Source organism: Schistocerca nitens, chromosome 11, assembly GCF_023898315.1.
Source record: "Schistocerca nitens isolate TAMUIC-IGC-003100 chromosome 11, iqSchNite1.1, whole genome shotgun sequence".
NCBI classification, from domain to species: domain Eukaryota; kingdom Metazoa; phylum Arthropoda; class Insecta; order Orthoptera; family Acrididae; genus Schistocerca; species Schistocerca nitens.
The window spans coordinates 19,163,314-19,188,982 of NC_064624.1; the positions used below are offsets into that span (position 1 = coordinate 19,163,314).

General features: G+C 40.6%; 1 protein-coding gene across 5 annotated transcripts in view; it reads left to right on the forward strand.

Moving 5' to 3' along the window:
• LOC126213256 (zinc finger protein 253-like) overlaps window positions 1-25,669 on the forward strand; it is a 167,790-nt gene that overhangs the window by 125,642 nt on the left and 16,479 nt on the right. For all 5 annotated transcript variants that reach the window (XM_049940907.1, XM_049940910.1, XM_049940909.1 and 2 more), the window contains 2 exons: window positions 3,370-3,432; window positions 22,204-22,241. In XM_049940907.1, coding sequence (XP_049796864.1) covers window positions 3,370-3,432; window positions 22,204-22,241 — 101 coding nt within the window. The remainder of the gene's footprint in view (window positions 1-3,369; window positions 3,433-22,203; window positions 22,242-25,669) is intronic.

The following is a 25,669-nucleotide window of genomic DNA, read 5'->3' on the forward strand; positions in this document are numbered from 1 at the left end:
ATCTATTTGCAGAGAATCGCTTAGTAATTCTCTGAAAAGGTGACTTGTGATTGGTTCTGTTTCTATTTCTCAGTCTAAAAAAATTTCTTCTCTGTCAACATGTCATGAAATATCCAAAATAATTTTTTGTTCAGTATGATTCAAACCTATTAATTTGATAAATATTAGAATTTTAAGAGCAGGTAATATTTTATCTTGCAGATTCTTTGTACAGATAAGAAAGTGCCAGGCTAAGCATGTTTTACTATCTGAGGCTTACAGTGTTTATTGACTAAGTTACAAAATGCATTGTCACTTGGACAGGGCTTTTAGAATCCAAACTGTGATGTGCTAGATGAATGTTTGTGTTTAAATGGACTACTCTGATGTATACATTACTTCATTGAGTCAGTCTGAAGGACGAAAGTTGGTGTTCAACATCCATTGACATCGAGGTCATTAGAGAAGGAGCACAAGCTCAGACAGTGTCCAGGATGGTGAAGGAAATTGGCCATGCCCTTTCAAAGAAACTATCCTGGCATTTGTTAAAGCGACTTTGAGAAATCACAGAAAATCAAAATCTGGATGGCCGGATGCAGGTTTGAAACATTGTCCTCCCAAATACGTGTCCAGTGTGCTAACCACTGCGCCACCTTGCTCAGTATTGTCAGTATGAAAGGTGGTCCAAACTGTTCAGTTCTTCACCCAGGATGATCAAGTTGAAGGTGGTATACCTGTGCCTTCCTCCCACTTTTAAAGTTTCTTGTGCAACCAGGGATTTTACACTTTACTTACTCTACCCTTTACTTACTCTACCCTTTACTTACTCTACACTTTACTTACTCTACGCTTTACTTACTCTACGCTTTACTTAATCTACGTTTTACTTACTCTACGCTTTACTTACTCTACACTTTACCTACTGTACACTTTACCTACCTATGTGTGTTCTTAGATGGTTCATTTTTATTTGTCTTGTCATTGTTGGATAGTATAACAATGAGTTTTTTTGATGATGAGCTCTTCTCTGTGGAACTTTTATTAATTAAGGTACTGCTATTTTACTGCATTTGCACTAGAAGGTTCACCACTGCTGTCAGATTGTAACACCTCAATAATATTTCAAATTCATTATTTTTTCTGTCTGAATGTTCTTAAGAAATCTATGTTCAAATACTCTCAATTAATTGACTGATTTTTCTTTTTCGACATGTAGTTCATTAATCTAGATTTTCCATAAAGGACTAGAAGTTTCCCAGTGGTGATCTTCAAAGTGTTACAATTATAAGATAAATGGTTTTTCAGCAAAAACGAACATGTACACACCTCTAGGGTTTGGAAAGCGCAAAAATTGTAGGTTTTGTTTGTTTTTAACTTTCGCATGTATTGTAATTCATTTTTCCTTAATGAATGTATCTCAAAATGATTCTAGCCTAGAACTATCTACATTAAACATGTGCGCACAGGATGTTCAGACAGGAAAAGAACATGTGTGTCTTCAGACTCCTAAAAATTTACTAACACACAAGAAAGTCAATGTAAATCTGCAAAACTTTCCTGGTATTAACCAGGAACGAAACTGTAGATCTCTGAATTGTTCATCAGGCATTTACTCCCTAGAAGTTGTATTTAAACAGCCTGCACAATTTCTGTTTCTCTGTAACAGTGTAATATAAATAAAGTTGTGTGTTGTAATGAAACATATCAGTTGATGCGTAAGTAGCATTACATACTGATGATGTCTCGTGAGTTGACTAAGCTTTACTTGTGTCCAAAGTACGATACATTTGTATTGAGCTGAAACTATAATAATTTATCACAAGTCATTTGTGACACATATTTGAAAAATGATGCTATTAGCAGGCATTAATAAGGTGGTTTATATGATACTATTTTAAGCTGTGCAGTTGATTTAACTATATGATAAAAGTATTCAGACACCCCTACATAATGTAGAATTGGCCACCAGATGTCATGAGAGTACAAAATGATGCACAGAATATTGTTTTCCCAACAGAGCAGCAATGACAGCAGAATGGGTCAGTCAAGAGAACTCAGTTACAGTTTGGACATATTATTGGGTGTCACATGAGTAACAGATAAATTGTGGCAATTTCAACACTTCTAAAGTCACAAGTCAGTTGTTGGTGATGTGTTTGTGAAATGGAAATGCAAAGGAAGGACCAGAGCTGAACCAAGACCAGACTGACTTCCTGTGCTGACAGACAGAGACCTCTGAGCATTGTAGAGGGTGGCCATAAAAAAAATCACATGAAATCAGTGTAAGGAATTACCTGTGAGTTCAAAAGTGCTACCAGCAGAGTAGCTAGCACAGTGATTGTACATTGGGTGTTAAAAAGAGAAGGGTACGGTGATTGAGCAGCTCCTCATGAACCACACATTTCTGCAGTTTATGCTAAGTGACACTTGATATTGTATAAATAGTAATGCCACAGAACAGTGGGTGCCTAGAAATTAATGATTTGGAGTGATTACGCCATGCGCTTTGGCAATATGATGCCAGCTAATGTTAGGAGAATGCTACCTGTCATCACATATAATCCCAACATTGAACTGCAGTGAACTACAGCGGGGGTGATTTTGTGATATTAGGAGCTCTTTTTGTGGTTAGAGTGTGGTCCCTGTATTGCAGTTAAGAAAACACTAAATGCAGAAGGATATGAGTACATCTTACAGCATTGTGTCTGCATATAGTAGAGAAAAGTTTGGAGACAGTGATTGATTGTATCAGAATGACAGTGCATCCTGTCATAAAATGGCATCTGTGTGCCAATGGTTTTTGGGCAGTAACAACCCTGAAATGGATGGGCCTGCCTAGTCCTGACCTGAACCCACTCATTGACTCACATTTTGGATGAGTTAAAATGTCAACTTTGCTCCAGACCCCCATGTTCAAAATCACTACCTGTCTATGTTTTTGGCTTTTGAGCAAGAAGCCACTGCCATTTTCCATGAGCATTCAGACACTTGGTCGAAAGTGTCCTCAGCAAAGTTCAGGCTGTCATGAAGACAAAGGGTGGACACACACCATATTAAAGTCCACTAAAGGGTGTCCGAATACTTTTGATAATATAGGATATAGGACTGATGTTGTTTATTTCAAAATACTTGGCTGGAATGTGGTAATGTGTGCTTGTGTCAGCATGATTTATCTGTAACTTACTCTGTACAGTAAGGTGAGGTGAATCATTGAGCCATTTTTTATTATGCATCTGTAATTTTCCCTGTGTAATAATTATAATATCAGTTACAGACAAACAAATGGTGGGGTTATTTTTTTTTCTTTATATTAAGAACCATTATTTTTAATGCTGTGTTCTTAACTTGTTATATTTTTGTTTTTATGTTAATGCTTTTCTGTTTTTGCAGCACTTGGCATCTGACAATGATTATCTTGATGAGTGTGACCCTTTGAAGATTGAAGATGAGATGGTAAGCAACTTTTTGAACATGTATAGTTAAACTAAGACTTTAATATTATATTTGTTTTCACTTTGTACTGCCAGACAGGTTTGTGCACAGTGAATAACATAACCGTAAAATAAAGAAACTGAACTGTTACTTACCTGTTTTATGTTTCATATTCTTTTCCTTTAATCATTTTTCTAGAAGATTAATGAACAGTTACTAAATAAATGTGCACAACACTATACAATTTACATTCTCCTTATATTCATTGTTCATAAACACTGAAGATGACGAACTTTCTTGTTGTGAGTTAGTAAAATTTCAGAAGACAGATTAGTAAACAACTCAAACTGTGGGCGGTTCCACAGAATATAACTTGTGACAAAGACTGACTGACCAACATTGGTGTTACATTATAGATATCAGATGATGGAAGATTTAAAATTATATAATGAAAACAAAACACTGAGTGACTTCAGACTACTGAACATAAGATAGACAATCATTGATGACTTGTTACCCTTCTTTCACGATTCTTAAATCAAGTGTTAGTAATGATTAAATTATTCTTTGTGCAAAATTCTACCAGGTGGATTCCTCTTTCATTCCTTTCACTTAGTCTGTATTCTTCTACTATTTTCCTTCTCTTCCTCTTCCAGTTATCCATCACAAGGCCAATGGGCTCTAGAGCCCTGAGACAGTGATTTGTGTGTTGTGCTTTTGTGAATGTGTGTATGCATAAGAACTTGGTCCAAAAGCTGCAATATTTTAGCTGTCTTTTTCATTCTGCTTGTCTGTGACTCAGTGACTCCTCTATCTGATGAGTAGCAATCTGTCCTTTCAATATTGTTGTTATTCCGTTGTAGGTTTTCCTTAGTGCGTTGATTATGTTAGTATTTTTCTGTGAATGCCATTTAATCTTTGCAGGTCTTGGCTTCTGAGCCACTCATTATATATAGTTGCTTAACATAAGAATATTATCATATGTTTGTTCTGGTTCAAAAAATTGCTCTGAGCACTATGGGACTTAACTGCTGTGGTCATCAGTCCCCTAGAACTTAGAACTAATTAAACCGAACTAACCTAAGGACATGACATACATCCATGCCCGAGGCAGGATTCGAACCTGCGACCGTAGTGGTCGCGCGGTTCCAGACTGCAGCGCCTAGAACTGCTCGGCCACCCCAGCCGGCATTTGTTCTGGCTTTCTGCTATCAGGTAGTTCTTTGCATAGTGAATATGGGAAAAACATGGAACAGATGTTGATGGTCATTTTACAAAAACCATGGAAACCGTGAATTTTATGCTATTGTGCATGCTGAATAAGCTGATACAGAACCAAAAAGCCTTTCTGAAGTGTGAAATGACAATTTGTTTGACTGTATAATTAAATATGTAAATATTCTTGTAATATAAATTTAAATTGTAATTTACTTTTGTTTTTGCCAATGAATGTATCAAAGCGATTGAAAAAAAGATAGAGAAAGTTATATATTGGCTTAAAAGCATTCAGAAGTGGTTGTTAATTTTGAGCATGTTCATGAGACCCAAAGTAATATGTGCATTGGATAGTTGATAAAGAGATGAAATACAGGGTGGTGTGGTACATTTATGGTGGCACCTAAGGTTTGCACAGTTCTCTACCCATGAGTTAGCATCACTGAAGTAATGAAAAATTCTTAGCGCAATATGTTTTCACCCACATAATTACATAACCACATTCGCTGAGGAAATCACATTTTAAGTGCCAGTCAACTCGGTCCTTTACTTAGTCTTAAATTGACTGCCATATTAGAAGTACATGTAAATGGACATTCCCACACATTCTGGTTGTCATCAGCCTCCCTATTGGATTATTTTGTTATTTATTTGTATGTACTGTTTAAATTTTTAAAAGATATTTTAGGATCAGAAAATGTGGACTTTAATTCATTTTGTTTGTATTAAACTCCATACATTATACAGATTTATGTTCATGAACTGAATAGGTAGAAAATATGTAATAATTTACTTTAATTAACACACGAAGTTACGTCTACCTACACACAAAATTACCATAGTAATATATGAACTAACTAATACAATAGCCTTGAAAAGCATAGTATATATGATTTACATCTGTGTAAGTTTCTAATTAATATCACAGCACTGGAAATTTACAGCATATTTAAAAGTCCCCTTTCCTGTGTAGAAATAGGGGCACTAAGTTTTCCTTATATTTGATCTTTGTGAGTAAGACTCGTATCATCTGCCTCAGGATATTTGAACTGAAGTCTGCCACAATTTCTATTGAAACACACTTCAAGCCCTTCTTCAGAAACCAGTTCCTCAATGCAGTCAAGATAATGTGTAACGGTTTTCCCTATCTTTGTACCATTTCTAATTGATAATGCATTTGACTTCGTCTGCAATGGCTTTAGTAAAATGTGGATATTTAAAAGATGTCATATCACTTACTGCGTAACAGAGAAGACTCAAATTGAAAGCATAGAAATTGTGGCAAGACGACAATGATTTTCATGCCAGAACAGAATCATTCCATAACCATTGCAAGCAGTTCTGCATTGTCCAATGCCTGGTTGACTCTTTACTGAAATACTATTTCAGCTTGCGACAAGTTTCAATAACAAGGAAAAAACATTTTTGTTGTAATATTTTGTTAAGGTGAAAATCTTGATTATAGAAATATGATTATTTTGTATATCAGTACAGCTTAAAAGAGCTAACTTCATGAAAGTTAGTCACAGTACGTTTTGTACTATTGTTGCTGTTGGTGACAGTGAGTTATAAACCACTGAGGACACACAATATGTTCTGTGACACCTTGTGTGGTCAGGTGGGTGGTCTTAGCCAGCAGTGGTGGCTAATAGCTAACTGTTTTACCACAAACACTTGAATTTAGAAAGGGTACACAGTGGGTGAATCTAGATCCCCAGTAGAGTTCTAGATATTTCTTCACTATCATAAATGTCTGTTTCAGTACATTTATTGCTTTTTCCCCATTTTAGTGAGTGTTAACACATTAAAAAATTGATCAACCATATGTGACAAATGTGCATGTCCCTGCAGATTAGTGAAACCTGGAATATATTGTGAAAATTCAAGGCTGCAATTTCACTGTGGCAGAGGCAGTGGGAAAGAGAGTGTTACACTCAGTGGGACACTTCTATGTAAGGATAAATTACGCCAGAAAGACCAGAAAATTGAGGAATAGGTGACAAATATTTGTCCCATTCAGGAAGAGTTAGAAACACAAAATTTGTATAATGACTGTTTAAGGGAAAAAAAGAAAAGGTGCTTTGACAAAGTGGCAAGCAAATAGTTGACATGAGGAGATTTAGTAAATTCAAAATTCATTTCAGTGATAGATTTCATTTGCTATCAGAGTTAGAGAAAGAAGAGTCTCATAAAGATGTAGATGAATGTTGGGTGCAGTAAAAAAAACTGCTAAGTAACTTAAAAATAAGGTAGCAGTAATTGGAGGGGTGTAGACCAACAGCTAAGGAAAAATTAGGTTGAGGGTATGGGGCTATAATTTTTGTGAAACCAAATGTTAGTTTTGGTAAGAGAAAGCTTAGAACAAATGAGTAAGGGCTTCAGTGAAGATCAGGTGGTGATAGCTGGGGGGGGGGGGGGGACTGGAAACACACCAGATATTTAAAAAATAATTCCAGGTTTATTTATGACCTGGATGAAATGGGGGCCACTAATGAACACCGAAGTGTGGATTTCTTGGAGATTGGAGATAGGAGTAGTAAACAGGGAGTTGAAGGAGCTCCTTCAGATCGATGTTTGTTTTATTCCAGTAATTGCTGTGGGAAGTTAGGGATATACTTCTCATGGCCTAAATACACTCCTGGAAATTGAAATAAGAACACCGTGAATTCATTGTCCCAGGAAGGGGAAACTTTATTGACACATTCCTGGGGTCAGATACATCACATGATCACACTGACAGAACCACAGGCACATAGACACAGGCAACAGAGCATGCACAATGTCGGCACTAGTACAGTGTATATCCACCTTTCGCAGCAATGCAGGCTGCTATTCTCCCATGGAGACGATCGTAGAGATTCTGGATGTAGTCCTGTGGAACGGCTTGCCATGCCATTTCCACCTGGCGCCTCAGTTGGACCAGCGTTCGTGCTGGACGTGCAGACCGCGTGAGACGACGCTTCATCCAGTCCCAAACATGCTCAATGGGGGACAGATCCGGAGATCTTGCTGGCCAGGGTAGTTGACTTACACCTTCTAGAGCACATTGGGTGGCACGAGATACATGCGGACGTGCATTGTCCTGTTGGAACAGCAAGTTCCCTTGCCGGTCTAGGAATGGTAGAACGATGGGTTCGATGACGGTTTGGATGTACCGTGCACTATTCAGTGTCCCCTCGACGATCACCAGTGGTGTACGGCCAGTGTAGGAGACCGCTCCCCACACCATGATGCCGGGTGTTGGCCCTGTGTGCCTCGGTCGTATGCAGTCCTGATTGTGGCGCTCACCTGCACGGCGCCAAACACGCATACGACCATCATTGGCACCAAGGCAGAAGCGACTCTCATCGCTGAAGACGACACATCTCCATTCGTCCCTCCATTCACGCCTGTCGCGACACCACTGGAGGCGGGCTGCACGATGTTGGGGCGTGAGCGGAAGACAGCCTAACGGTGTGCGGGACCGTAGCCCAGCTTCATGGAGACGGTTGCGAATGGTCCTCGCCGATACCCCAGGAGCAACAGTGTCCCTAATTTGCTGGGAAGTGGCGGTGCGGTCCCCTACGGCACTGCGTAGGATCCTACGGTCTTGGCGTGCATCCGTGCGTCGCTGCGGTCCGGTCGCAGGTCGACGGGCACGTGCACCTTCCGCCGACCACTGGCGACAACATCGATGTACTGTGGAGACCTCACGCCCCACGTGTTGAGCAATTCGGCGGTACGTCCACCCGGCCTCCCGCATGCCCACTATACGCCCTCGCTCAAAGTCCATCAACTGCACATACGGTTCACGTCCACGCTGTCGCGGCATGCTACCAGTGTTAAAGACTGCGATGGAGCTCCGTATGCCACGGCAAACGGGCTGACACTGACGGCGGCGGTGCACAAATGCTGCGCAGCTAGCGCCATTCGACGGCCAACACCGCGGTTCCTGGTGTGTCCGCTGTGCCGTGCGTGTGATCATTGCTTGTACAGTCCTCTCGCAGTGTCCGGAGCAAGTATGGTGGGTCTGACACACCGGTGTCAATGTGTTCTTTTTTCCATTTCCAGGAGTGTATGAAGAGAAAGGGCAAGGACAAGTTAGCAAATCTATTATTACACTCAGGCTAGGTGTCGGCTTTGGGTCAGATTCAGAACTAAGAGAGCCATTGGTAAAGGAATTTAAATTTGCCAGAGATACACAGCTCAACCTATAAGAATAGAGATAAAGATGAAATCATCTTGTTTTGTCAGAATATTGGGGTGAGTTTATAAAATCTGAATAAGGAAGATCATTATGACTCTAAAACTAAAAGTTTGTTACAGGGTGGATAATATTACCAGTAAGAGACGAAAAAGTTGTAGAACTGTAACATGTGATGTTCTCACTCACTTATGTAGTCCATAATTAATTTTAGATGTTTTCCCAAACACATTAAATTTGGCATTCTTAGGCTTCTCTATAAGAGGGTGACACCTCACATGTAAATAACTCTTGCGCAGCCTTATTTCTAAAATTTTTGAGAAGGCAGTATACTCCACAGTTGTCACCCACCTGTGTAGTAATGGAATACTCATGTAGCAATGCATCATATAGATTTCAAAAGGTCCACTCTACTGAGATAGCTACTGATTCATTTACTGGGCACACAATAAAATCTTTAAATGGTAAAATTTCAGCTTTTGCTATATTGTGTGACTTATCAAAGGCATTTGATTATTTCATTTGTATTACTCTAGAGAGAAGTTGAAGTTTTAATCAATACATATTTCAGCACGTATCTGGTCTATTTCTTATTTAAGATATAGAATGCGAGATTGAGAGACACCATACCATCTTCATTGGGATAAATTACAATGGGAGTCCCACAAAGTTTGATCACTGACCCAGTATTTTTCTTCTTGTAATTTAGATGTACCAGAGAGAATGAGTCCTATTTGCAGATCATTCAAGCATTGTTGTGCAGGTCATGCAAGCATTGTTGTGTGGATGTGCAAAAAAACATCAACATGGAAAATGGCAAATGATGTTTTATGAAATATTCTGATTGGTTTCGCATAAATGAACTAGCTTTTAACTTTGAAAATATCATCCAGTTTTGGATTGTCAGAAATATCCCACTCACTGTTAACTTAGTATGTGAACAAAGAATAACAAACATGGTAGAAAGTTTATCTCCATTTGCTATACCCCTATAAGCAGCAGCACTTTTTTCCTTTATTTTACCTATGTTTATCTTGAGCCCAGAAATCTCTGCTTCTTTTTTCAGTGAGTTTAATTTAGCTTACAGATCTGCCTTTCAGTTAATAAAACTGTCATCTGCAAAATCCAAATCCTCCAGACATTCATGGAACCATCTTACGATTCCCCATCTTCTGCCCCATGTGACTCTTCTCGTAACTGAGTCAACGGGAAATAGGAAGTGTATTGGTGACAAAATAATGTCCTGGTGACTCCGGTTGTTACTGCTTTGGACCTCTGACATTTGCCTTGTGGAGAACACAACATTTGCAGTCATCATACACACCTTCGATTGTGTTTACAATCTTCTTGTTTCACAGAATCATAGGCTTTTTCAAAATCAATGAATAGCAGTTTTGTGGTTTCCTGGAATTCTTTGCTTTTCTGTAATATGATCCTAGGAGTATTAATAGGAATATAGTGTCTTATCTTTTATTCACTTGACACATACCATATGGTAATGTTGATAATGAATATGCTCTGTGGAACATGTAAGTAACTAACTGCAATAGGAAATTGATAGATTGCTACTAACCATGTAGATGAGCCTTAAGTGACAGACAAGCCCATAGGGAAAAGAATGCCAACAAAGTGAATCCTTTGTCAGATATTTAAAAAAACCACACACACACACACACACACACACACACACACACACACACACACACAGACCTCTGTCATCTTTGGTTGCTGAGGTCCTGCTACAACTGTGGGTTCAGTGTTCATTACAGGGAAGTGTTATAGGCCTTCTGCTATTCTTTATCTGTATCAACAATTTAGGAAACAATCTGAGGAGCACTCTTTGTAGATGATGCTGCCATTTAGCAGCTAGTAAACTTGTCAGAAGGTCAATTGGTGTTACATAGTAATTTACGCAAGAGGTCAGCATTGTGGTAAAAGTGGCAGTTGATCCTGAATTATAAAAAAGTACACACAAACAATTGTGGCTATGTGTGCATGAGTTATGATTGTTTGAATGTTAGGTTTTTGTGTACAACTTTGGAATGATTGACAGCTGATAAGTTGTAGCAGACTTTTTCTTTATGCCTTTCTGCCACTCAACACCTCCCACATGTGGTGAGTAGCAATCTGTCTATTTCATACTGATATTCTTCTGCCCTAGGTTGTGGATTGTTTAATTAACTAACAAAACATTTTGAAATAGTGAAAACTGTTGCTCAACAAAACTTTCTTTTGGTTCATAAAGAGTTTAGCATTCATTCTTTGCACCATCCTTCCCCAAGTCCTCCACCTGTTCCCAGATCAGTGGATCTTTGATTTTTTATCATCTTGTGACTTCTTACTGTAGTAGAATATATTAGTACTATCATTTGTGCATCATGTACCTATAAAATAGCAAGCATGTGGAGGTTAACAAACTGTGCTTGTTGTAAAAATAACCAAGAATATTTACCAATGCTCTTCTTTAGCATACATACAAGAAAATAGTTGTGGGGAGATGTAATATGTAAATTACAAATGTCATGGAAAGAGAGATGATAAATAAAAACCCAGTCCTTTGTATTGCAGAAAAAGAACATTTAAAATGAAGGAAAGTTGAAAATATTAAAACCTGACACAGTAATCATTCATTTGCCTGAAATATGCTCTTTATTCCCCGTGTTGGTTAGTATTATTATTATTATTATTATTATTATTATATGTAAATATGTGCTGACACTACAGTTAATGGAATTACTTTGCTGATCATTTTGAAATGACATTGAACTAAAGGTTCAGCAGCAGAAAATTGTGAATAGAAAGATCTTAAAAGATTATTGAGGAAAGCACTTTATGTTGATTTCAAGTGTGTTGTATTCACAATAGTTAATTTAATTGTTTTAGTTACACTTGTTAGTTATTTTGTGTCCCATTTATCTTAATTTCAACCTCTTGCTGTTATATAGAACAATACAGTTTTATAGTACAGTGAAGTTTATCATTGAAAAATATGGTGACATACAACCATTTACATGGCTGCTTTCAGCTACTTTGTTTAGATACAGTGCCAATACATGATACTAACAAATACATAGTATTGTGCTGGAGTTACTGCCAGTCACAGTCAGGACAAAACTATGCACTGGTACTGTTCTTATTCTGAAGGACAATATTACAGTACAAACACTTCTATTTTAATTCTTACCAGGAGATTGATGATTCAAATCCATGCCTGGCCATCCAGATTTAGGTTTCCCATAATTCTCCTAAATCACTCTAGGCAAATGCCAGGATTGTTGCTTTTGTTCCCCACCCTTGAAACAATCTAACTTTGTGCTCCATCTCTAATGACCTTGATGACATGGGACATTAAACACTAATCTTCCTGCCTTTAGTTCTAGAGGAACGTAAAATACAAGAAATAAAAACAACTAAGCGTATCGCCTACAGTGAAGCCAAAACGATCTTTAAGGCCATGCAGCCCCCCACATTCGTTACGTCTTTTGCCTCCCTTGTTCAGAAGCCGCCTCCAAAAGTCGATGCATCTACACAAATTAGTTGTTAGTGTTGGCACAAACACCTGCACATGTCAGTGCACTTGCAAGGCAGCAAGTGTATCAGAGCCCGTAGCCACTCCTCGAACAGCAGAGAAAGGTACAGTAGCTAACATTGAAGAGCCCCAGGCATCTCCAATGGCTGAGGCTGTTCCAAAGCCCAGCATGGTCATAAACACACCAGCTACAGTTCCAGCAAAGCCCCCTAAACAAAGGAAAGCACACGTCAAGCAGCGCCAACAGATTAAATCGGCTGGTAAACCCTCGGATCATGTTAATGTGGTCCCACCAGACGCTTCATCAGACTCTTCCCAAGAGCTGATGGAGTCTGAGAATATGGGGCAATCATCTTGCCCCAAGACTGAGCCTCCACCTGCTGCAGTCTCCCCACCCTGGCGGAAAGAGAGGCAGAAAATACAACCATCGTGATGGTTCCCATATTACAATGGAACCTGCAAGAGTTCAGTACACATGTGGAGGAACTACATCTACTGATTCAGGATAGACCTATGTGTGTATGTCTGCAAGAGACAAATTTCAGTGAAACATACACCCCTGAGCTACATGGTTATGTCCTCCACAAAAAGGATGACCTGAGTGTACAGAGAGCTCAAGGAGGAGTAGGTATCTTCGTCAACGCCAACTACCACTCCTCACCTCTCTCCCTCACAACGTATTACAGGCAGTTGCAATATTAGTACATGTGCGTCATATGCTAACAATATGTTCGCTTTACCTGCCCCCACATGATGTGCTCGACGAAGAGGCTCTCAGTGATCTTCTTACACAGCTCCCCCACCCCTTCATCCTCTGTGGTGATTTTAATGTACACAATATGCTTTGGGGCTCTGTGAGTACTTGCCCCAGGGGTAGAGCAATCGAGGGGCTTCTTCTGTCTTCCAGTGCCTATTTGCTAAATACAGGTCAAAGCACCCATTTTTGCATTGCAACTGGGTCGTTCTCTGCCATTGATCTATTGCTTTGCTCTTCAGCCATCGCCCACACTGCTGAATGGGAAATGGTTGATGACTTACACGGCAGCGATCGCTTCCCCATCTGGATTCACCTGCCACATGCAGTGGAACCAGAAAGGAAACCGCCTCGATGGGTGCTCGGTAGAACCAACTGGGCACTGTATAGTCAGCTAGCCCAGTTTGAACATCGTGTCAGCGTCCAGGAATGGGTGCATCATATTACTGAAGTGATCCACCGTGCCAGTGAAAGCGTCCATCCCACAGTCCACGGGACAACCGAAGTGGCAGCCTGTCCCTTAGTGGAGCGAAAAATGCTGTTCTGCAATCAGGGCTAGGTGGGCAGCTCTGCGTAGGTTCAAATGCCGGCCAACTGTAGAGAACCTTGCAGCCTTTCGGGTGGCGAGGGCAAAGTGTCATCAGATTATACGAGAGAGCAAGAAGAGGTCGTGGCAGCAGTTCCTGAACACCGTTAATTGTTCTACACGAAGTTCCATTGTATGGGAGACCATCAGGAGGATTTCTGGGAAAGGTGGGAAGTGCCCTATGGCTGCTATAATGTGAAGTGGTACTCTGCAAACGACCCCAAAAGATATTGCCCAGTCTATGGCGGCTCATTTTGCAGCTATTACTGCAACCGCCAGTCAGAATCCGGCTTTCCAGCCCCACAGAGTGGCTGCTGAGAGGAGCAGTTTTGACTTCTGCTCACCCAACACAGAAGAGTACAATTGCCCATTTTCCATGTGGGAACTGGATTCTGCATTGTGTGGGGCTCGTGATACATCCCTCGGTCAGGATAGAATCCACTATAGCATGCTGCAGCACCTCACAGGGAGAAATAAAGAAATCCTCCTCCGACTTTTTAATCTTGTTTGGATGTCCGGTCACTTCCCGGACTCGTGGTGTGAAGCAATTTTAATTCTTCTTTTAAAACCTGGGAAAGTCCGCACGTGCCCGGGTAGTTACCGTAGTGTTGCCGTCACTAGCTGCGTGGGAAAGACCTTGGAGATGATGGTCAACTGCCGCCTTGTTTGGATGTTAGAATTCAGACAACTCCTTAGTCGCTTTCAGTGTGGGTTCAGGAGGTGTTGCTCCACCTTTGATAACCTGGCCCTCCTGGAGGCGGCTATACAACAGGCTTTCCTGCGCCAGCATCATATTTTGGGAATATTTTTTGACGTTGAAAAGGCATACGACACTACTTGGAGGCATCTTATCATCAGGCAGCTCCACAAATGGGGTTTTTGTGGATGTCTTCCCAATTTTATTCGGTCCTTCCTGTCGCCACATTATTTTCAGTACCGAGTCAGAGACATACTGTCTGGTCACTTTGAACAGGAGAATGGTGTCCCTCAAGGTAGTGTTTTAAGTGTGACGGTCTTTGCCATTGCTATTAATAGTATTACATCTGTCGTGAAAAGTCGTGTGCAGTGTTCCTTGTTTGTGGACGATTTCTCTGTATTTTGCTCTTCTTCAAGCCTTGCAACGATGACCCATCAGTTGCAACTCACTCTGCGACGTTTGGATGAATGGGCACAGAAGATTGGTTTTAGGTTTTCAACTGATAAGTCAGTGTGTGTTCTTTTTAACCATTCTTGTTCCATTTTTGACTTGCCTGAGTTGAGGATGAGGGATACCGTTCTGAATTTTAAAGACACGGTGAAGTTTCTGGGCCTCCCTTTTGATTCTAAGCTTACGTGGCTGCCACACATTAAGGAACTGAAAAAATGGTCTCTTAAGGCGCTGTCTATTTTAAAATGTCTTAGTCACCACACATGGGGAGCAGACAGGACTTGTCTGCTCTGGTTTTACAGGGCCTTCGTGCAGTCCCGGCTTGATTATGGATGCACGGTGTATGGGTCCGCAAGACCCACTTATTTAAAGCTGTTGGATTTGGTGCACCATGAGGGGATTCGGTTGGCCACTGGGGCATTCAGAACGAGCCCCATACCGAGCCTCTGTGCAGAGGCAGGTAAACCGCCACTTCACCTCCAGCGGCGTCTACCAATGGTGCGCCAGGCCTATAAAACATTATCCACACCATACACACCTGCATGCCACACTGTTGCTCGGCCTCCACTGGAAAGACTTTTTCGCAACCGGCAATGAGCAACAAGGCCCTATGGGATTTGTGCAAAGGATTGCATTTTAGAAATGGGTGTGGCCGGTTTTAATGTTTCACGTCGAGGTTGAAGCAGATATCCACCTTGGCTCCTCCAGAGGCCAAGACTGATTTTGGATTTAGCAAATTTTAAGAAAGACAGTACATCAGATTTTACTTTCAAATCTTTGTTTTTTAATAATTTAGATAGGCATCATGATTTTACAGTAGTCTACACTGATGGATCCCAACACGGGGATTTTCTTGGCTGCTCAGTAGTGTTCCCCGAATGTGTCATCAGGATTCGCCTTCCCACCAGAGTTGACACAATGTTCTATTCCTTTGCAAGGTGTCATTTCTGTGCTGCGGCGGAAGTCTATGCAATTGTGGGAGGAGCAATGGCTAGTGGTGAGGGAAAATAAGCTGCGGTTGGTGAAACCCACCATCCAGCCATGGTGTTTCTCCTGCCAGTCACCTAGGCGGGACGAAGTGACCCTTACACGTCTTCGCATAGGGCACTGTCCTCTTACGCATGCCTTCTTAATACGGCGAGAGGAACCCCCGCTGTGTGATGCCTGTGGCGTACGAATCACTGTATTTCACATTTTAGTTGAGTGTCATTTATATCATTCTGTCAGGGCGGAAGTTAATATTAGTGGGGATCTGCCCTCGATTTTAGCCGATGACGAGGCGAGTGTCAAGAAAGTTCTAAGGTACTGTGATGTTTCTGGGCTTCTGCCTAAAATTTTAGGTTGGAATTTTTAGTGTGTTGCCAAGTGGCTGACCACTCCTTTTTGTTCTTGTAACAGGCCAGTTCCAAACGTGTGCCATGTGTTTCATTTTAACCCCTTCCCCTACATTCTCTTGCAGTTCTCCTCTTTACATGCTGCTTTCCAATTTGTTACTGTTGACGTGCACACTGCCTATGTAGACAGTCACCTTTAATTTTAGTCTTATTTTTGCACTTGCTGCATTTTAGTGACACTCGTCCATTATTGTTTCCGTTCGGGTGCTAAAGACTACACTTTTGAGCGCCCATAACACCATATCATCTTCATCATCATCTTTCCGGCTACCCCCTCCTTGCCTTGTGCATCCTTCCCTGCCCCACCCCTGCCTCATCCATTCTTACCTGCCCCCTCCTCACCTCCTGCATCCCACCCTCTGCCTGCCCCACTTCATGCATTCTTATCTACCCCTTCCCCACCTCAGGCATTCTTCCCTCTCCTCCTCAATCTACCCAGGCAACTACTCTTAATAATTGATAATCAACAGTCAGTCTCAGTGTGTCTGTGGAAGTGTACATTTTAGTGTTTGTGTGCTTGTGAGAGTGAATATGTGTACTTCTGCTAGAAAAAGAGCAAGAGCTCAGAAGGTAATGTGTAAGCTGGTTTCTTTTGTGTTTCTATGCACTACTTATCACTCATCTATAGGTGAATTTCTTTTATTTTATGTATTAATCCATCCAGGAATATCCTTTGCGGCTGTACGCAAAAGGAAGTGCGTTAATCCTGTGGTTCTCATCTGCTTCACTGGAAAAACCAAAGCATTTGGAAGTTCAGAAAGATTTTCAAACACTTTGATACTGAACTGAAAAAAATTTGGCTCTACTTTTGATATCCTGTCAATTCTTATGACAGCAAGTAGCAGACATTTCTGTGTAAAAACATCATTTAGGGTTTTTCATTCTTTGAAGGTTTATAGGAATATTTTTTTCAGACTGATGATGGTTTTAAAATAATCACATTTCATGGGATAGTGAGAGGAATGTCCTACATTACATTTATCGGAATGAGACTGTCAATACTGATATTAAGCTTGACTAATTGTGCTACAGATGTTAATACAATATTTTCCATGCTCAACAGCTTAAAAAAGTGAAGGCAAGGAGTAGGTGAAGGCAGCCACAGGCATGCAGTGCTTGCTGTGGTGTTACACAAATGGTCATGGCGTGCCGCCAGCCCATCACTGGTGTGCACCATACAGTGAGAGGCGGCAGCCTCAGTAGTTGTGGAGTGTGGCCAGAATCTACATTGGTCAGTGTCCAAACCCACAAGCCCAGACCACAAAGCCTGGAGCAATCCACAACGAGGGGTGTGTCGATGGTTGTTGGTGGAGTGGCAGCAGATGCACGAGAGTGCATGGTTGGTGACCTTGGAGCATTTTGGCCAGACTCCTATCTCCTACCAGCATAAACCTGTAGGAACTCAAGAAGTGTGCCAAGGTGTCATCTATGGAAGTGTATGTAGCACAGTTCTTCATCTGAACCTTGAATGTGCAGACGAGGTGTTTTGCATAACTGTTACATTGGAGATGAAACGGAAGGCAGTCATGATGAATGCCTTGATGAGCATAGAAATAATGGAAGGCGTGAGACACAAACTGTGGTCCATTTTCCATCGCAAGCATATAAGCCAATCCTTCAGTAGAACAAATTGTGAAGAGGGCTTGAATTATAGCCATGGCTTACATAAATGACAGTGGATAACGTATGGAAACATAGAGAAAGCATTAAAAATCAACAACCAGTAAGAATTTGTGGAGTACCGATCAAAATCAACATGAACAGATGCTGTGGTGTGGGCTGTGGAGACAGCATCGACTGTGGCACTGCCTGTTGGGTAGCACACTGAGAGCATGCTGTGAAAAGATATACAGTGTCACCATTGATGTTAGGCCAAAACATATGTTGAGGGGTCAATAACTTGTATGCGAGTCCCACCATTGTCACTGATGTAGGAGCAGAAGCATACCCCGCCATAGGACATCCGGGCTCACAGCCCTAGATGACAGCCCATCCATAACTAGGCAAACAGCACTATTAAATACTGAAGATGGTGACAGAGGCAAAATAGTTATGCAAAGAATCAGTAGCACTGCCTGAAGGCCTATCCATTCAACCGTGCTGAATGAGGTGAACAGCTTGACACAAGACCATATTGGCAGCAACATCAGCTGCAGTCCAGGAGCAATTAATATGAAACCCATCCACTGTACTTGCATCTCAACATCTAAGTGAAAACATAGGAGTTTCTCTTGATCAAAAGTAGGATCTGGTCCCATCAGAAGCTGGGACAGTGAGTCAGCATTTACATGATGCACAGTAGGCCAGAACTGTGTTTCATAGCTGTTGTGAGATAGAAACAAGGACTAACATTGGAGTTGATGTGCTTCTTTGTCAGGCAATGAAGCAGGTGGATTAAACACCAAAACCAAGGGCTTGTGGTCAGTAGTGAGGTGAAACTTAGACCTACACAAGAACACATGAAAATTTTTGAGGGTGTAGATGATAGCAAGCCCTTCGTTTTCAACTTGTGAGTAGTGGTGTGGAGCAAAGTTGAGCATTTTTTATGCTTAAGCTATTGGACCTTTGGAACCATCCCCGTATCAATGAGTGAGAATGACCCCAAGAACGTCCTGAGAGGTATTTATGCCCATAAACCAGTTGGTGGACGGGATGGAAAATTGCCAAACAAAGAGCGGAAAGTTATTTAGATACGAAAAGTGTGAACATTTTTGTGCAGGCTGGCATCCACAGGAAAAGAACATTCATGTGGAACATCTCATGGAGAAGTTGGGCCAACTCAGCCACAACCATAATAAATTTGTGAAAGGCAGCGATTTTACCTAAAAATTCTTTGACTTTTTTGACATTTGTGGGAGGAGGCAGAGCTGTGACTGTGCTGACATAATGGCATAAAGGCTTAACACCGTCCCAAGAAGTCTCAAACCCCACATACAATGGATGGCTGAAGAAAACGTGACTTGGCCGAGTTGCATTTCAATTCTGTGGTATATAAGACCAAGGTGTGTAAGTTATGTAAATCCACCCCCATGGATACACCCATCCTGATGATGTCATTGAGAAAGTTGTTGCACCCCACAAACAGACGTCAGCTGTTCAAAAGAGAAAAAAAACACACTGAAAAATTGTTAGGGTGCTAGTCATGCTGGATAGGTGTTGCTGATATTGGTACAACCCAAAGGATGTGTTAATCACAAAGAGCTGTTTATAAAAGAGAGAAAAGCCACTAACTTCTTCAGACAGGGCTAAGGGTTGGTGTTAATGAGAGATTGAGTGTCAAGTGAAACTTTAAAGTCACTGCAGAGACAAAGCTGACCATACAGTTTTTTAAAGTCCTGTTGGGTGTAGACCACTAACTTGATGTAATAGGCTGTATGACCTCAGTGATATCAGCCTGTCCATTTCTGATTTCACTTGATTGCACAAAGCCACTGGGAAGGTTTCAGGGTAACATAAGCTGCAAAATTGCTGGCGCAACCTACACCATTCAAGAAAAGAGATGAGAACTCAGAACACAGAAAGTCTAACTATTGGTAAGGAACCAGGTGGGCAGTGAAGTGCACCATTTATAAAATAGAAAAACAAGAAGCATTGGAAGCACACTGGCCAAACAAATTTGTGGTGCCAGCCTCATCCACTATCAAAAACACAAGCCACAATCTGATCATCAGCAGCACAAGATGCCTCAGAAAATTGACCAGTATTTAACACTTCAGTTAAAGATGGATTCTTGTACTGTAGTGCTTGCTGATTTGCTTCCTTATCAGGAGCCAACTGAATGATGGCTTTGCAGACCATGGAATCAGCATAGGATTCATAATGAGCATAGGTAACACACTGACATTTGCGATTGAGGCTGTGGAGTTCTGCTGTGCAAGCCTGGTAGGACTGATGTGGCTGTTTGTGACAATAGAACTTTATTGACATTTTCATTTATGGAGATAATTTGACAACTACTTCACATTTTATGAAATGAAAGTAACACAGATTCCTGGAGTGGGGCGAACTGGCACGACAGCTGTTAGGCCTGAGGATAAATCTTAGAAAGATAGAAAGCAAGCCTTCCACATGTTTGTATTAGTGGAACCAAAAGCAAGAATGTGTTGCCAAAGACACTTCATGTAAACCTCCCAGTCCTTGGCCACATTGTCATAAGGGGGAAAATGCAGTGGGTATGCTGATGGCTTGGATGCCTTCCTAGTCACTGTGGCTGACAGGTTCATGATAACAGCCATATGAGCCTGCTGCTGCTTACGGGGAGAAATGAACACCACACTCATCACCAGTTGTATCATACTGCAAGATGCAAACAACAGTGTGGCCACTATGAAGCAAAGTTTATTCTTCTTCCACATACAAGCAAATAAAAGTTTATGACATAGGAACATTTCAGGTACTGATGCAAGCAGTTACTGACATTAAATATGAGCACAATATGAGAGCAAGTTCCTGCTGCACTGTGCTTATCATTAGGTCTGGAGTAGACAGCATGGTAGATGCTTGCCATGTGCCAAAGTTGTGTAGCTCACTACAGGCAGCATCTGGTGGCCAGCCCATGCAGAAGCTGTTGGTGGAATATCCAAAGTGTAGTGCATCAGCAGTCTGTTGCAGTGGTGCATATCTAAGTATTACATACAGGATTATAGAATGTGTGTTTTTCTTCATTTGTTTCATGGTGGTACACATCATTATTCAGTAACTATAATAATGTCAGATTTACAGAGAAGGAGAATGTCTTCCAGAGTGGACCATTTATTAAGCTGCACAAAGCTACAGTCAATAATATTGGGTAGTGATTGTGATGTGTGGATCAAATTTTGAAGAATAGCTTCCATTTGTGTGACATTGTGCAGTCATGAAGTTGACACTTTTGGGCAAAAGTTTTTTCTGAACTGGGACTGAGATCTTGAACCTTTTATTTTGCCATCTGGCAACAGTTTTAATGTGACAGGATATTTCATACTAGAGCAAGCTGTATTGTAGATTTACCCTGGAAGCTGTGATAGCCTTTCTTGATTCCATTATTTCATACAAATGGGGTACTAATTCAATGAGTTAATCATGTGGTGGCACCTCGTCCTAAATTGCCATCTGTAAGTTTCAATGCATTTGAATCTAATAAATCACATCGTGTTTGTCTTTGACTGTTAATTGTGGAATTGTGCAACATACTATTTCAATTTTGGTCATGTAACTATTATCACATGGAAATAATTGTACGTAAGCACATGTCAGATCCTAGAAATCATCTGTCGTATATGCAGGGTGTCATCACATCCATTTGTTGGGTCTTCAGCTTTACCAATGTTAACATCTTTTACATGAATTGCATGAAATTACTACTTCTGTACATTGTATACATGAAAAATCGTATATATTGTACATAGGTGGTGATTTGATGTGATGCATATAGGCAACATCAAAATTAAAGATACATCACAAAGATGTGATGAAGACGTGCATATATGTCAGATGATTTTAGGTTGTGTCATGCACTAAGCATAATTATTTCCATGTGATAATAGTCTACAGTGAAAATTGCTATAGTGGGTTGCAAATATAAATAATTTACAGTCAAAAATGGCGACATATCTGTGAACCCCAGCTGCGAAAAGGTAATCATATGAGATATCAACCACCAGAAATTATTGCTGACTCACTGATGAAATTCATCTCCAAGCAGATCTGAAAGCATAATTTCTCATTCACAATGAGAAAACACTTCTCTTTGCTTAGTCTCTGAGACATTTGTCATGTACTGCTTTTTTTGTGTATCTGTACTGGAATAAATTTTATATATGTTCTGTATACCTGTTGCAGACGGTTCGCTACAAATTGTACTACTTTTTCCACATTTTACAACAGGAAACATTCCAGTGTTAACAAATGTCTCAGTGTAGTTAGTAGAATGTTGTTGATATTACTTCTTTGCTTACTTATATTTTTTTTAATTCGTTGCATAATACAACTATGAAATATTTCAGGAGGTAGCTCCAGAAGGGTGTACACCAGGCAGTACACGGTAAGGTATTCATTATTTAGTGTGTGGTTATTTTTGATAAGTATTGCCACACCCAATTTACATCCTATGTGAAGAGAGATACACAATTGTTTTAAACACATTTAACGAAATTTTCAGTATCAGAAACCCACTTGAGATTTACGTGGTGTTTCATATGTACCTTATCTTCTTATATCCCTCATCAAAGATCATTTCTATTATTTCATGACATAACGCATACAGATGTCATCATGTATTGGTAAACATAAACACTACTCATGGATTACAGCTTAGGCCTGTTCGGATTGGCTGACATCTGTCTACAAGGCAGTACGAGGAGTGATCTATGATTATGAGACATGCGATCAGCATGTCGCCAATCCTTCCAGCTGTTATTCCCAATGGAGGGATCCTGATGATGCCGGTGCTTATTTATTCAAGCATTTCCTCATTTGGCCCCACTAGAGCTGAGCGGAACTTGTACCAAATCTCGTTGCCTCAGAAAAAAAAATCTGAAGTGGTACCAGAATTGAACCAAGATCCTACTGCACCAAAGTCAGCAGTGCTAATAATTTGGATATGGAGGCAGTCTATCATCATGTCTGTAGCAAATTAACTGAGAATTTTCCAAAATATTCACACACTTAAATATATCATTAGTAACTCTGTGTGTGTGTGTGTGTGTGTGTGTGTGTGTGTGTTTGTTTTCTGTTCCACTGAGAATGAAGGGGAAAAGATGATGCTCTTTATTTATGATAAAATTATGTAACAGTAAATCAGATTTGGTTGAGAATAAAATAATTGTTCCAGAGATGCATAAATTGTGTGGGAGTGGCAGGAGATAGAGCAGGACAGTTGACATAAATAGTCTGAAACAAGGAAGTGAAATGTGTCCATCACCCATTAGGCAACCATCTACTGTAGATGGACCATCGAATTACGTACCAAATTGCGACTGGGATGTTATTTGATACTGGATTTGCTCATCCTACATTGCCTCGTAAGTAATTGATGATCCCTCGTGTTCTGTGTGTCGTGAAGTTTTGTGTGTGTGGGAATGAACTCCCTATACACTTCTGGTGGTAGCAGCAGTTATATGTCATGAATACGTTATATGCTGACTGCCATTCTCTGGTGATGACAGCTGAAATTTGCACACAGTATCACAAATGGAAGTGTACCTAGTGGCGACAGATGGTCTTTTCAGATGAATCACATTTAATGCTCCATTGGACAGATGACTGTTAGATGTGTACAGCATGAAATGACTGAATGCAAAAACCCTGCAACAATCATTGGAAGGGTCCAGATCAGATGAAGGGGGATTACGGTCTGGGGAATGTTTTCCTGACATTCACTGGGCAATTTTGTCACTGTGAAAGACTCAGTGGGTCATTACAAGTAAGCATCTATCTGTGGGACCATGTCCAATCCTACATGCAGTTTGTTTTCCCTTGGCACGATGGTGTCTACCAGCAGAACAATGCAACATGTCATACAGCTCACAGTGTATGTGTGTGTTTCAATGGCACTAGGTTGAATTTACCATATTCCTCTGTCAACCAAACTCCCCAGATTTAAACACAGTTGAGAATCTGTGAAAGCACCTCGATCGGGTTTGTCATGTCAAGGATCCTCAGCTGATAAAACTAGCACAGCTGGCCATGACATCTGTGATGGTACCTTCTAGAACCTCATTGACTCTCTTCCTTCACATCTCACAGTTGTCCGCACTGCAGAAGGTTGATAGTCATGCTTTTGATAGGGGGTCACATTAATGTGACTGGACAGTGTATACCCTACATTTCTTAAGCTTCAATCCATGAAGTACTCTGTCTAACAATTTGTGGAACATAGCTTGTGTGTTATTGAGTCAGCATCATGTTCCATGATAGAGATAGTGGTCCTATGTTATGAAGACAGATTTTGCCTGTGACTATGACTAGCTGGTAATATCCACTTCATAGGCCCATCTCATTGAAAAATAACTTATGCAATGTGTCCATAATATTGAGGATGTATATATGTGTCAGCAACAGTTTTTGCACTCGGGTATCGATAATTGCAACAGAATCTGTGTTTTCTTAGTACCATACAGTGATTTTTTTCAGAACAGTGACCACACATGCACCCCATGGAGTATCACAATGTTCTGTTGTTCCATCTGCAAGTTGGTGGTCAATGAATTCTTCCATTGGAGCCTGGAGATACTTTGGGACAGGGGATAACTTCCTATAAACTGGAGTATTATGCCCATGTGTGTATAATGTTGAGTAACAGGTGTTGTTGGTAATGGACCATTTTTACTAAACAAATCAATGAATTGTAATAGTAAAGCTCCCATCACTTGTTGATCACTCCCTTGTAAGTTATTCATTTTATGCATAACACAGATGCAGTAATAGTTTCAATATGTTCTTTACCCAAAACATCTAAAGTAGCAATCATTAAGATCTTTGGCAGATTAATCTCATCCAAGCCAAAATTATCTAGGCTAACAGGAACGATAAACTCAATGATTGTATTACTAATGTTCACTACTCTTCTGTTGACAGAACAATACATTGTATCCAGTTCTACATTACTCTCTAGTGAGTCCATTACAATACTTCTTGTGGTAAATTGGTACCTACAGTAATAAAACTAACTTCCATGTTCCTGATGATACATTATCATGGGAACCTATCCTTACTGTACATGTTTGCACTTCAGTTGAAAAATCCTTGATGATCAGTTCACCTTCCAACATTGTCTTGCGTGCAGTTGTAGCTCCCAATGGAACAAGGTTCCACATAGTTCAAAAGTATACTGCAAAAGAATGCTTTTAGCATAATGCTCACCAAGGAATCCCAGTTCAATAATTGCAAATCACCTTTCACCAACAAGTGGCAACAATTCCAAATGGTTAAGAAAACCATTAGCTCCAGTGCTGAAGTGTTGTCCCCCAAATGACTGTCACTGTCACCCACCCATGTAACCTTTACATGCAGATACAATATCTTTGTGTGCAAGGGGTCCAGACTAATGATTGACAGGTGCACAGTTGTGTTTGCTAAAACTGTATGCAAAGTGTCCCTTAACTAAGCCTGACGAGCAGCATTCCATTTTTGCTTACATCTGTGCAGTATTATGTCCTACTGCATACTGAGAACGCTTTTCTCTGGCAATGCTGTCCTCTTCTCTCCCCTACCACCCCTCCACCCCTTACCCGTTTCTTGTTTCTACATTTTTGTGCTTTGCCTGACTCGACCACACTCGTGGCACTATCGCTCATAACATTAATTCCTCAGATGGTCCTTAAATGCACACCTGTAACATTTTATTTCAGAGGTAAAGACCCAATGGTTACTACATCTTTTGTAGCAATATCCATTTCCCCTAACTGTGTGGCTATTCTTATAGTCTTGCAGGGAATAGTCCAATAAGACATGTTGAAACCTACCCAGAAA